Raw genomic sequence first — 14,167 nt, 5'->3', positions numbered from 1 at the left:
TAACTCACATTTCATTTAAAGTCAAAACTGATGACAGTAACATGTCTGATATATTTTGTTTTTCACGCCCTTGGCTCAGTAACTGAAACACACTAGGAATTTGTTCTGCGTTGTTTACTGTACATTCAAATATTTATCTTCTGACCACTTACTGTATGCATCATAATTTGTATTGATTATAATTTCCACTGCTGTACGAGTATTTGTATTTTTTGAATGATTTTAATTTTTCAGCAGGGACTCCAGTCAATTATATATGGTACTGTATTGAAAGCATTGCTTACTGCCAGGGATTGTAGATTTCCCACAGTTGGCTTTGTCTCATTTAGGAAAGTTTTTCTCCCTCTGTAAAAGCGTTTGTGCCACAGTGTTAAAGAGTGGGCCCCTATTTACCTGATAGAAGGGCAAAACTATTTATAAACTGTGTTTTTACATTTTTACAAAAGGGTTTGAGGCGTTTATGAATCATTGCATCTTTTTAACTATTTTTTTTTTTGCTTACAAGCTTCTTAATTAGTTTACTTCTCAGACTGCTGTCAGAGTGTTCTGCTGACCTATATTTTAGTGATGAAATAGAAAGTGATACAAAGAAATATGTTACATTTATCACTGTTCTAAAAAGGCAGATATTGCATAACATCATGTTGCTTTCACCTTTCATAATTTCAGATACAAAATGTGACCTGGAGGTTCTGAGGCTTACCTAAGACCTAAAACAATTTAATTAAGTATAGTATACCTTTAAAAATCCCCTTTAAGTAAATAAGGAAAAAAACACAACATACATTTTTCAAAACTTAATTTTTACCACCCAAACCTCATTGGACGTTACTCATAATAACAGGCTGAAAATGTAAAAGTGTAATGAGAGAATACTCAGTTCTTTGTCTAGTGGTTTCTTTCGGTGAATCATTCTGATACTGGTTTGAGTAAGTCTGGCTTCTCTTCCTTGGGGGCTAAAAATAAAAACAATCATGAAAATTAAAATTCCGTCTTACTGCTGAATGCCTGCCTCTCGCTTTGTGCCTTGAAACAGGACCCCGTTTCTTTTCACAAGCTCAAAGAGACTAATAAGAATATATAATAAATAATCACCTAAGCAGGCAGGTTCAGAAGAATGACAAGGTAAAAATAAAAGATTGAGCACCTGTTTTACTTTGTATAAATGTATAGAACAATAGCGAGAGTGTCATGAATAAATTACAAACTATTACAGGCATTATGCATTATGTAGGAGGCTAATAAATACGCATAAATGGTTTTAGGAGGACTATTTCAAGTGTACTTTTTTCCCCATGACTGTCTTTCTTTTGTGCAATCTCCATCCTCCTGTCTCTCTCCCCCTCTCTTTCCCTTGCACTTGAAATTGGCTGTCATGTGTGGACACACAGGACTATGCAAGGTGCCCTCTTCTGTCATGTGGTACATATTTAATGCTTGAGAGAACAGGGAAGGGGCTTGAGCTGTGGTGTGTGTGTGCACGCATATATGTGTGAGACAGAGCTAAAGAGGCAAAAATGGACATGTGACAGAGTAAAGGATACTTCTCACTTAATAATTGTTATTGCATATGTATTATATATTAGATTTATCAGAAGTGAAAAGAGGGTTTTTTCTCCTTAATGCCCCTGCTGGTCTCAAAGTTGTTATTCCTGTATTAGGTGTTGAAACCGAAATGTGTCTCCAGCAACCATTTTAATTGGATCTGCTGTCAACAAGAAGAATAACATAAAGTGTGCAAAATACTCCCATCTGTAGACACTTACAATTGGGATACCCTACCATTATGTGGTATTTAGTTCTTTAAAAAACTTGCAAATTCAAAAATAATCATTAAATTGTTTAGAACAAGCCTCCTCCAAATGGAGGAATGGACTGTGCTTATCTGAATATCAGTGAAATGCAAATGAACTAAAAAACATTGAATTTCAAACTGACATTGAATTACCATTGTCCACATTTGGGTCCACAAATCTGAAACATTACAGTCCAGCTCATGAGTGAAAAATAACATCAGAAATTCTGTCTCCTAATTTCTCCTGTTTCGGATATTTCTGCATCATACTGTTTAAGCCACATGCAATGCGTCTCAAGTATCATACTGCTCACTGTATAGAAAGCTAAGCCTATTCAGGTGTTCCACCCAGCAGATGCAGAAATCAGTATCAATGTAAGATACGTTTCAAGACAAGTTATGGGAAAAAGGTGATTGCATTTTTAAAACTATTTTTACAGTAACCATTTCACCTTAAGTCATAAAAATTTACTACCAGAATCAACTGCATGCTTTAATATTCTGCCTGCAAAGAGCAGTCTGATTTCTGTTCGCAGTACAGATCTGCTGCTTGGTTATGATAATGCGAGAGTGGGATGAGGTGGGTTATAAACATCTCCTCTTCCAGCACTTCAAACCAGCAGGAGTGTTGGGAAACAGTTGAGGTCCCTAGTGTTAGACAAGTCCTTTAGTCTGCCTGTGTCTGCTGCTACGCTGTGGGAAATGTTAACCCAATTTATGTAACCTGTCACCAAGCTGGAGCAGCAGATAGAGCTTTCCCATTGATCTACAGAAGCTACCTAAGGTTCCTTTCTGACATGCTTTTCAGATTACCTGTGTCACCCAAGACCTAAACACGTTTGGCCTAATACCTGTCAACATTTTAAGAATGCAGACAGAAATGGATGCATGTGGTGGGGGGAAAAATACCATTTCAGCTGCTGTGTACAATGCACCTCACAGATCTATAACAGAGCAAGCCAGAAGTTTCAGAGTGAGCTGGCCCTCAGACACTTCACCCTGTGGACAAGGGTAGATTACAAGTTAATGCATGAAAATATTTGGCTGCATTCTATTGTTCAGTGGTTAAAATGACAGGAAGGAATGAAACGACATCTGCTAAGCCTAGTGTGATATTAGATTAGAGCAACACTGTACATGGGTTAACCTGCCGCCCGAGCAAAGGGAGAATGGTTACAATAAGCAAAGAAACACATGCACCTGGAGGGGATGAAAGAGGCAGTTCAGACTGTGGAGGAACCGGGGGAAGACAAGAGATGCGCAAGCACAGCGAATGGACTCGGCAAGCACAGTGACAGATGTCTGTAGTCATTTATATTGGCAACACGTGGGTACGATTCTCCAGCTTCCAGTACCTCTCGCTCTGCTTCTGCTCGCTTTCTCTCCCTCTCTCTCTCTCTTTCTCCTCGCTCTCGCTTTCCCCCCACCGAGAAACAGGAGGCACTTTTTTCTTTTTTTTTTTGCAGTCCCGACCACAATGAAATCTTGGCAGCTAATTGCAGTCGTGGGAGATGCCCTTCAGGTAAGGCGCACACAAGCTGGGGGAGAAGGGAAAATAAGCGCGTTGTAAAGAGGAGGATTTAAAGGAACGGGGGATGTTTTCAACGCGCTTCTGTGTTAATTCCGCGGCTGGCGTTTTTCCTTCTTTTTCGATAGCACCTTCTTACTACATAAAAAAGGTTAGTGCTTCTCCGCGAACGGTTGTTTTCTCGCCCTGATACAGTATGTGCGTGTGTGTGGAGGAATTCTGTTGTGATGCTCTGAATGGGAAGCTGTCGGCAGGGATGTGGTGGAGCACTTTCCAGCCAGGTGCTGCTGTACACGGTCGTTCTCCTTAGATATTTAGCTTTCAACCAGCTGGGTAGGTGTCCGGGGTAAGGGGATAGAAGGTTTGATAGTGATGAACGCTGAAAATAAATGCTATGCTTTTTATTTCTTCGGCTTTTGAAATGCAAAAATTAAACGGGCATTTAAAACATTTCTTTTTCTTTCTCTCTCCTCGGTATTCTTTCCAAATGAAAAGTGTCCAGGTCAAAAAGCTTGTCCTTTGTTGGGCACAGTTGGCAAGAGAGCTGATAGAGAACAGAATGCCGTTTCATTGTTTTACGTGTTTGCAACTTTGTAGTACCTGTATATCCTGTCCACCCCACAAGTACCATAAGATTCGCCACTTCACTTCAGTGCAATGTGTTAACTTTATTGGAAAGTTAAATTAGAATAGAAAATGTATTTTAGCATTACACGAACAAGCTGCCTTGCGCTCATTTGACGTTTTTTTGTTTCCATATGATATCACAAATGTAAGTGGTGTGCATGAAATTGTCAATTACCCTTTTGCGTAAAAAAAACGCAATTGAGCCATTTTTACATGCAGTGAAGTGTGAAATTCCACATTCGAACGACACCACGCATTTCTTAAAATAAGACAGATATAATGGGCGTATTTTATACGTATAATTATACGACCTGAGAGCAATGTCTTTTTTTTTACACGATGTGACTTCACTCACCCCCCCAGCTTGGAGACAGTTGTCATTCGGGCCCGGAGAAGTTGAGTTCCGTAGAGACAAACACGTATTATTTAAATACCCATCTCTTACAAACCTGTACCATTTTCTTTCTGATGTCCCCCTGCCCGATCTTAACGTTAGGAGTTGCGTGCTGCTCGTAAGCGCATGGAGGTGTTCGGAAGAAAACAGACGCGGCGATGTAACATGTTTTCTCTGCGCAACGTGAACAAAATGGCCAAATGATTAGCTGTAGCTGTATGAATACTTTTTAGAAAGGCAAAATCTCAATTAACTCATTCTTTGGGGGGAACAATTCGGTAGACATTTCTTGATCACGAAGATGCTTTAGGTTCCACGACACGAATCAACTGTTATCTTTTGATTGGTGAAATTGTCTACAATACCTCAGTTAAGGGCTTCAGCCGTGGGGAATGGGATTTAGCAATGACAGTGTATCTCCTGTATGGTTAAAAATAATCGCGACACAATAACTATTGTGACGTTTCTAATTAGCATACGTCTTATTCTCATTAAATCTTATGATCCTAATATCACTTTCTGCTGCCGTATTAGGGATTAGGTCCTATAGTTCAAGCAAAGCGTGATTTTACTCGATACCTCCTAAACACAAATTATTTAGCCTATTATTTTTCTGTGGTTTCATGTGAGAGGATATCTGTACGTGCATGGAAATGTTAAGTTCCAGCATGCCTTTTTATTATCCTGGCTAGTGGTAGTAGAGTTGTTAAATCTGCCCAAGAACATAGAATCACTCTTGTCCGCTAATTAGAACTGATTATAATAAGAACACGTTGATGCTCCTAACTTGATTTGCATTGTGTCTGTGATTCCTCATTAGTCTAGCGGTGCAGCTGGTCTTCATCTCTTCGGGTACTCTGTGCATTGTGCGCGTTCCTATGCAAAAAAAAGTAGTAGTTTGTTGGGGATAAATCTACTGTATACTCAGTGTTGTTTTTTTTTTTTGCTTGAATGTACACATCTGCAAATCATTATCTAGTTTTCCCTACAGCAGTTTGGAACTAAAAAGTTTCCCACTTTGACAGAGAAGAATGCTCATCCTGCAACAGGGTGTCTTTTGAACATCAAACACAACATCCCTACGAGTTGTTAAAGTATCTTTGCTCATTGATGCACATTATATGAATTCTACAATGACCCAGATTTTTTTTGTAATTTTTACCCTGCTATTGGAATTTCTAATATAAACTGTTCATCAACGATACGATTGGGGATAAATACACAGAGCACTGAAAAAACAAATCAAATACCTGTTTAACTTCACAGATGAATTCATCATTGTTTTGAATTGCATGCATGCTTTCATTTTATTCTTTCTGCCATTTGAAACCTTTATCAGCCATTTCTGACTGGCGATATTTCCCTCATACAATTAGAAAAGTGAGGGCCTTTGTGTTCTTCAACTTTTTGTGAAATGTAGCTTTATGAGCCTAGATATTCTAACACATTATGGCATGAAGAGGATGGGGAAAATATTCATTCTCTTCCATACGAATGTATGGATAATTTTAGTAACTACTTTTGTTAATTCTCCCATATGCCATTTGCAAATATAATAAAATATAATTAATTTGAGTTGAAGCAATCTCTCTTATTCTTAAATGTCTCTGCCAAGTAATTATCTCTGTAATGATTTCATGTCTTTTATCCAAAATGAAATAGACATATTACCCATCTCTCATTTCAAAGCAGTTGCATCAAGAGGCACTTTTCTAAAATTAAAAACTGCTCACGGGTTCAAAACAGTAAGATCCACTGGCACTGTTACAGTTTACATGCAGCTTTGGTTAAATCACTTTATAATTGCCAGAAGAGGTATAGATCGAGGTGTCCCCATTACATTATTTCAGTTTTCTGGGGTTTTTTTTTAAACCCCCAGTTAACGTGGAGATCACATCAACTGTGTATTAAGCAAGCTGTGCTTTCTATATTCTGCTGGACCAAATGATTATATGAATAAAGATGATGTACTGTATGTACTTTACAAATCACAGTACATACAATCATAAAAAAATCACTTTTTTCTTTTCCTTATGAGCAATACAATGTCAATATAATTATTTTAAGAGAGTATTTCAGAAATGTAAAGCAATGTTCTTAGTATCATTTATTTCAATCTTTTTGAATTCTGAATGTTCTATCAGAACACACTTTTCACTGATAGAATCTATCCAGACATCTTTCGAGTGTTTAAATTGCAACAAAGTGGCCTTGAGGGTTTATGTTTCAGAAAATGAGTACCTTTACAGTATGTGCTACTGTATATGCCTTTCGGACTAAGTTTTTCCAGTCATGCTGAGAAGGGTCCTGTGTTTGTAAGGTTACATTTGCTTGAAGGTAGTAAATTTTACACTTACTTTACAGTTGTTACATGTGTCCAGAATATGACTATTAAAGTGGAATTACAAGATAGCAAAGGGCCCCATATGTATGTTATGATGTCTTATGTAAGATTTAGCATTTATTTTATTTATGTAATTAGACACATGGAGGATAAGAGTTTAGGGCATTATTTTTAAACAAGAATATACAGAAGAAAGGTTTATGTATGTCATGCATTAAAAGTAGGCCAGTTATGCATTTATGTAATTATGTCCAAGAGCATATTTTCTTTAAAACAAAAACAAGCTTTAGTCACTAAATCCTCATTCTGCAAGACATAAAAAAGCAAGGAGGACACAAAATGCCTGGTTACTGTAATTGAAAATGGCTAAATACATTTAAGTTACTTTTTATTATTTATTTATGACAAGTAAAAATAAATGTATTTTATCTCTGCTTAGGGAGCGAACGTAGAGTTAAATTACTATGTTTAAACTGTTGATTGTCTGAAAATGCAGAATATGTACAGTACATATGAATGTATGTGTGCATACTGTATATCGAGAATGAGAGTTTTAGAAATATGTACCGAGAAACGAAAAAAGGCCGATTTTTATGTTATGCACAAGATTTAAATTTTTAAAAAGAATTGATTTCAGGATGCTGTGGATACGATACTATCTTCAGTTGTTTACAAAGAAATGTAAGTATAGCGTTGCAAGTTGGTTGCAAGAGAAATCAAGTTAGCAACATGTTTCGTGTTTAGAAGCACATTTTTACACAAAGGTTTGTGGGAGAGTGGACCAAGCTGGCCAGTTAAATTTTAGAATCTGATTTCTTTTAAGAGACAACAGGACAAGATTTTCAGATCAAATAGCTACCAGAACCTAACAAGCTGGAAGGGCTTAATGTTACAAATCCAATTGTTTGTATCCATTCTTATGTTCATACTCCATTGTGCCTTTTCAGTTCTCTCTTGTTTAATTCATAAGGCGTATTTTTGGCATAAATTACTAACAACAAAGCAAAGCACCAGTGGTTACTGAATTTATGTAACAGTCAATTATAATAAATTATTTCTTGGTGTTAATTACATTTGGTGTTGTTGCTTTTACTTATCTCTGTTTGCATTTCAGTGGCAGTAAGTGGCAGAATTCCTGCAGATACACTTCAAAGCGCACTTCTGTTACCGTTTGTAAAGCCCTGGAGGGTGTGAACATCCTACCCTGTGATCCTTTATCACTCTTTAACCTGTATCATCATTAACAAGAATGCAGAAAAGGTGCTAAGCCGTTCGATAGTTTGTTACGTCTTTGCTATCAGCAGAGACTGACGTTCATGGGCAATGACAAGTTCCGAGTACTCGATGCCCTGTTCACAATTTGGCCAGAGGTCTTTCTGCTGTCCCAGTGGGAGTCTGTGTTATTTTTGTACTGAATCAAAGCAGATATCCTCTTCTTCAAAACTGCTGTAGTTGGCACTCTTTTTTAAAACTAATGGATTAACACAGCTTTGGTCAGTCTCTAGGAAACAGTTGATATGAAGAAGAAAAAAGAGGTTTGCACTGAGTTTTCCTTACTTTAAATATTTTCTTTACCTGCCAGGCATTTGTCCATTGCTCTCCTGAGATGAAGTCATGCAGTCTGGTGCACTGCCAGAAGTACTGAGTGGAATGAATGGCTCTGATGCTCAGAGAAGACCTTGGACTTTTCAGCTCTATTAAGCATTCCTGAGCTTTGAAGTTTTCAGACATTAATACAGGTGCAGCACATGTAGTGCTTCAGAGAGGGTGTTAATTCTGGCTCCACGATAATGACCTGTCAGGTAGAAGGGGGTTTGGTTTAGAACCCTTTAGCACGCCATTTGCTTCACAAAAACAAGGCACCTGTTTATGAAGAATCAGCCCACTGTTATTTCTCTTGTTTACATATTCAATTGAGTTGAAACGCTGGAATATGAATGCAAATTTGCATTTGGGAGTGAGAAGTGTTGGTTTGCATGCGTTCAGTGTAAAGGCCTGAGCTGTGTCATGTTCTGTGGTTCTGCCCTCCCTCGCCCGTGTTTAGTAGTAACAGTTAAACCGAGAACCGTCGCGCCTGCCTTGTGTTGTACAAAAGACACTATTAATAATGTTCATTAGCAAGGCGTGCGATACCACTTACTTTCTCTTTGCAGCAATGGGAATCATTACCTGAAGGAGCAAAAGGAGTTTCTGTGCTCTTAAGTGTCAGTGGCTCTGTATAGGCAACACAAGCAATGGAACTGTACGTGTCTCACTCTAGGCATGTGAGTACGGAGGTTGCCAGTGTTAGCTGAGATATAAAACACTGCTGGGAATACTAAATTGCATGGGTATGGTTTATAAGAAAAACTGGTATGTGTGCATACTTGTGTATCTTGTTTATTGAAACATGACAGACTTAAAACAATGCAAAACTATTTCCAGTCTAAATCCTTAGCTTTGGAAATGAAACATCCGAGGATTTGAGTGACTGTGCAGGAACAGGAAATGCCATTAACTCAAAGTAAATATGATGTGCTCCCTAATTCACACTAGATTTTGAGATTGCCCCCCATAGTCAAATGTACACACCCAACTTCAGTTTGATATTAATTAAAGGAGAACTGCAACGCTATTTTCATATTTCGGGGTTAGAAAGAATTGGCATTGATGAGTGCATTTCAAATCACGATCAAAGTAAAATCTCCAACCTGTTTTTATTCACTCGTACTGTAGGTGACATTACATTAGTCATTACGGAGACTACTGAAGAGGAAGGGCAGATGTCACATGCCACATGTCACATGCCAGCAGCCATGTCACCCTGCAACTCACAACTGGCAACCCACTGAAGCTCAGCAGGTGTGAGTCTGGTCAGTACCTGGATGGGAGACCTCCTGGGAAAAACTAAGGTTGCTGCTGGAAGAGGTGTTAGTGGGGCCAGCAGGGGGCGCTCACCCTGTGGTCCACGTGGGTCCTAATGCCCCAGTTTAGTGATGGGGACACTATACTGTAAACAGGTGCCGTCCTTCGGATGAGACGTAAAACCGAGGTCCTGACTCTCTGTGGTCATTAAAAATCCCAGGGCGTTTCTCGAAAAGAGTAGGGGTGTAACCCCGGCGTCCTGGCCAAATTTCCCATTGGCCTTAACCAATCATGGCCTCCTAATAATCCCCATCTATGAATTGGCTTCATTACTCTCTGCTCTCCTCCCCACTAATAGCTGATGTGTGGTGAGCGTTCTGGCGCACTATGGCTGCCGTCGCATCATCCAGGTGGGTGCTGCACATTGGTGGTGGTGGAGGGGAGACCCCATTACCTGTAAAGTGCTTTGAGTGGAGTGTCCAGAAAAGCGCTATATAAGTGTAAGCAATTATAATTAATTATTATTATTATTACATGTCACAAATTGTGGAAACTTAATTTCGCTTTTACTTTTACAAAGTTCACAATTTTGTGCTTACTTTGGATTTTTTTTAAATATAATGTCAGTGAATTTGGTACCGAGATTTAATAACTGGTCTGAGAAATTGGGTCTGCAGTTTGTCTTTAAAGCAGTTGAACCGATATAGAAATTAAGAAAGGGAAAGCACTGATGAAGATTACATGTCATTGAAGGCAGTCATTAGTGTGTCAGTTGAGTTGATCTAAAGATTCTTCTAGTATTCTGTTTCCACTGTTCGCTAAACACTTACCGGCTGCATCAGACTTTAAAACGAGCCATTGACTGTAGTGCAGACTGTAAAAAAGGGATAGTTTCTACTGCCGGACACATAATCCAGTGGGGCTCGCCAGCCATAAACACTGGACATCTTTACTATATGATACATCCTGGCCTGGCAAAATAGGCTCTGCATGACCAATTTATTAAGGATTAGTGTCCAACCAACAGTGGAATAGAGAATTGGGATATTACAGTCTGCTAGTATTCAGGGATTTTTTCAGTTGGTAATGTAAAATTGAACAAAAATTTAAAGCTAAATAAACTTTGCAGCATGTAATTAAATCCCTATCACTTTCTCAGGTGATTCACAATCTGACTATTTTGTTTCTGATTTGGGTCTTTCAGCTCTAGATATTGCGGTTTACAGCCTATTGACACGCAGACTTTAATATTCTTTGTGTCAAGTATTTCAGAAAGTTTGGTTCAGCTGATTAATTAAAAGAATAATGTACCTTTGAAAGTAGTTTGTTAAAAATAACTTATTTGACCTAGTGTGATTAATGACAATGCCGTATTGATTAAGGACAATATATTTTATGTGTCCTTTACTACAGGCACTTGTGACATATCAGGGGAAATAGTGTTGCATAGACTGTGCTAAAATCAAAGTGCCAATTGGACCTTTGCAAAGCTTTTTCACAGAGTTGGTATGTGATAGCTTTATTTCTGATAAGCTGTTTATTCAGTAGGAATTGTAAAAAATTATCAATGATAAACTTTCACAGGATATGTACTGTAAGCACCCAAGTCTGTCCTTTGTTTATACATTCATTTTCTTTACAATCATAAAATCTTCTTAAAGGACAATCTTAAAATCCATGTTTTAAAATGTCTAGGATACAATACAGTCATAAGCTGGACATACATTCAGCATCTATTGCTAAGAGCACTTTTTTCTGGAATGAACCCACTTTCTTTAAAAAGTACCACAATATGAATACACCCTCAGTCAGGAATTCCTACCCCTAGTCCTGGAGTTTCCGTTCAAACAGAACTCTTTAGTTCATTAAGTCCTTCATTTAACTCATCTGTTACTTGACTGAATCCTTTGCAACTTTCTTTTACTCAGCATTTGGTGATCCTAACTTACATATGATACACTGTACCTAAAGAGCAACCTCCAACATATTGAGCAACTGAAAACAGTCAAAAAGACTTCACATTAATGTTATTATTGGTCAGTTAAGGGTTCAATTAAGTATCTGAGAGTCCAACTGGAAGCAGAAGTAATAATAATTATTGTTATTCCTTACTCTTATACAGTATAGCGCTTTTCTGCACACTTCACTCAAAGTGCTTCATAGGTAATGGGGACTCTCGTCCACCACCACCAATGTGTAGTCCCAGCTGGATGATGCAACGGTAGCCATAGTGCACACAGTACGCTCACCACACACCAGCTATCAGTGGGGAGGAGAACAGATAAATGAAGCTAGTTCAGAGATAGGGATTATTAGGAGCCCATAATTGGTAAGGCCCAATGGGAAATTTGGCCAGGATGCCGGGGTAACACCCTTACTCTTTTCAAGAAACACCCTGGGATTTTTAATGACCACAGAACGTCAGGTCCTTGTTTTTACATCTTATCTGAAGGACGGAGCCTTTTTACAGTATAGTGTCCCCATTACTATGATAAGGAATGATAAGGACTGAAAACCCCTGCTCTGTGCAATGTTTTTAGTGGCTTAAAATGGCACCCCAGCTTGGCCACATGTGGGCAGTGGAAATATAAGGTGAATAGCAGTAAAAAGCTTTGCTCCTTCAATGAATGGGCCTATAAAGAGTCTCTCGTTAATTAGACACCCGCCTCTCTAACAAAATCCCCTCGTTTCTCTTTCCCTACAAAATGTAATTGATTTTTTGTTGTTTGTTCTTGTATTACACAGGGAGCACTGGAAGCATTTTTGTGATAGGTACACATACAAATGGGTATATTGTAGTGCCTGCTGGAATAAACACATTGATGCATTTTTAACAAAAGAGACTAGTATATGGCTCTTGGGCCCTGGATTCGATTTTGCCTGTGGCAGCTTATTTGAGAAGTTTGTTTGTTCTCCCTCTGTCCATGTGTATTTTCTTTGGGTGCTCTGGACCCTTTCTAGCTTCTAAAGAATCTGTGCTCGCTTGGTAATTGTGCCCATGTGCTTGTGTTGTGTGTGTTTACCCTGTGATAGACTGGCATCTCATCCAGGGTATACAGTAGTTCGGAGTTCTGCCGTGTGCTTCAGGAATGAGCTCTGATAAAGAAGGACAGTGGATAATATATATATTTTGTTGTTATTGGCTTTATAGATCATATCATGATATCGTATAAAGCACTTTACAGTATGAGAGAATATCTGCTTGTTTAATATGTTAACGTTTTTCATGAATGAAAGGTTTTCATGTGTTTGTTTTGACAAGGAGTCCTTGTAAATAATTGGGTGGCGATAACATTTATTCCATAGCAGATTGAGTGATTGCATGATTTAGTTTGAGCTTAATTAGCCACACAGTAGGTAACTACTTCAGATGTGTTTATTAATGCCTCGCTTCCATATGCAATGAAAAACAAGGCTTTAAGTCCGGGCTTGATTCTGAAACATGAATGAGGGCAGCTCTCAATGTTTCTTTGCCATGTCTTCAAGTATCAATACCTTACAGAACTTGCACCTGTTCTTATGTTTTGCTTATCTGCAATATTTCTAAAGCATTTCTGTTGGTCCTAGGACTCTGAAAGCATTGAATTTTTATTTTATTTTAAAAGGGCATCTTTAAAATATATCCCTTTTAACTTGAAAGTGGTTTGTTTGGTCACAGCTGTATGTGTACTCTTGAGAAGCTCTCAGGTTGGTTTAATGTCTTTACTTTAAAAATGTCCCTTATTTTTTAGAAACTGAAAGGATGCTCCAATATTCTGTACTGTGGCATATTTGTTTTTTGTGTATTTACAGCATACAGAATATCTTCTGTGCTTTCCTGTGCCTGGATGAAAGATAATCAAGATTGTAAAAATGCTTTTAGTTTGATTAAAAGGCTGTTATTAAGAGAGGTCATAATGTAGCTCTCAGCCATGAAGATTTGAAGATTTGAGTCTGCTCCATTACTGTTCATGTTACTGTTTAAAGCAAGCTTTTAGGTGCTCATTTTGTGGCCTTTTAACCTTTAACTTTTATTCTGAGGTAACTGAGAAAGGACCATAAACTTGTCCATAAAGTGTTTCTGACCTGCCCCTTTCAGACAAACACACATGAGTAGAAGGTCTTTCACCTTTCAGTTATTCATCGGGACCTGTCTCCTCTGTAGGTCTGTTTACAAGTTATGTAAGGCCTCCCTACAACCTGGCACTTTTTCTTTCACTGAGGCTGATTCAGTTGACATTTCTTGAAAAGAAAAGCTGTTTTTCCTTGTCAGTTTTCAGAGCAGACTGTGGGTCTAGCTTGTTGTCTTTTAGTTTGAGTTTGAAGGTTAGAGTGACAAAGAGCATGAAACACTAGAGGAGTGCATTCTGCACTGGTTCTGTAATTTTACCTGATGAGATGTATAACAATATGTTATGATGTCCTATTATAACTGTGTTTCTTGGGCTAAAGCTAATCAGAGACCTCTTCCCCTCTTTGTTTTTTTCTTTTGGATAGTTTTGCCATTTTTTCAGACAAAGCTGCATGTGAAACTAATTTAAAAAAGTAAGCTGAACAAAAGTGTGACCGCTCACACAAATTCTCTAGACTATTTGCACAAGTTATTTGCTAAAAGCCTTCAGTGTTCAGTCCTTAATGTAATATCTATATGAAGAG

At 38.2% G+C, this 14,167-nt stretch overlaps 1 protein-coding gene across 22 annotated transcripts in view; it reads left to right on the top strand.

Annotated features, from left to right (window-relative positions):
- rbfox1 (RNA binding fox-1 homolog 1) overlaps nucleotides 1–14,167 on the top strand; it is a 644,474-nt gene that overhangs the window by 263,135 nt on the left and 367,172 nt on the right. The window contains exons 1-2 of one of the 22 annotated variants that reach the window (XM_015360472.2): nucleotides 2,979–3,126; nucleotides 3,262–3,317. The exons of 17 other annotated variants lie outside the window; for them this stretch is intronic. In XM_015360472.2, the coding sequence (XP_015215958.1) occupies nucleotides 3,069–3,126; nucleotides 3,262–3,317 (114 nt within the window). In that variant the 5' untranslated portion in view covers nucleotides 2,979–3,068. Of the gene's footprint in view, nucleotides 1–2,978; nucleotides 3,475–14,167 lie in introns of those variants that run through there. 4 more of the 22 variants (XM_015360475.2, XM_069181087.1, XM_015360470.2 and 1 more) reach the window with 4 other exon arrangements.

Source organism: Lepisosteus oculatus, chromosome 19, assembly GCF_040954835.1.
Source record: "Lepisosteus oculatus isolate fLepOcu1 chromosome 19, fLepOcu1.hap2, whole genome shotgun sequence".
NCBI lineage: Eukaryota > Metazoa > Chordata > Actinopteri > Semionotiformes > Lepisosteidae > Lepisosteus > Lepisosteus oculatus.
The sequence above is the reverse complement of the archived record's forward strand: the minus strand, read 5'-3'. Positions and strand labels throughout refer to the sequence as shown.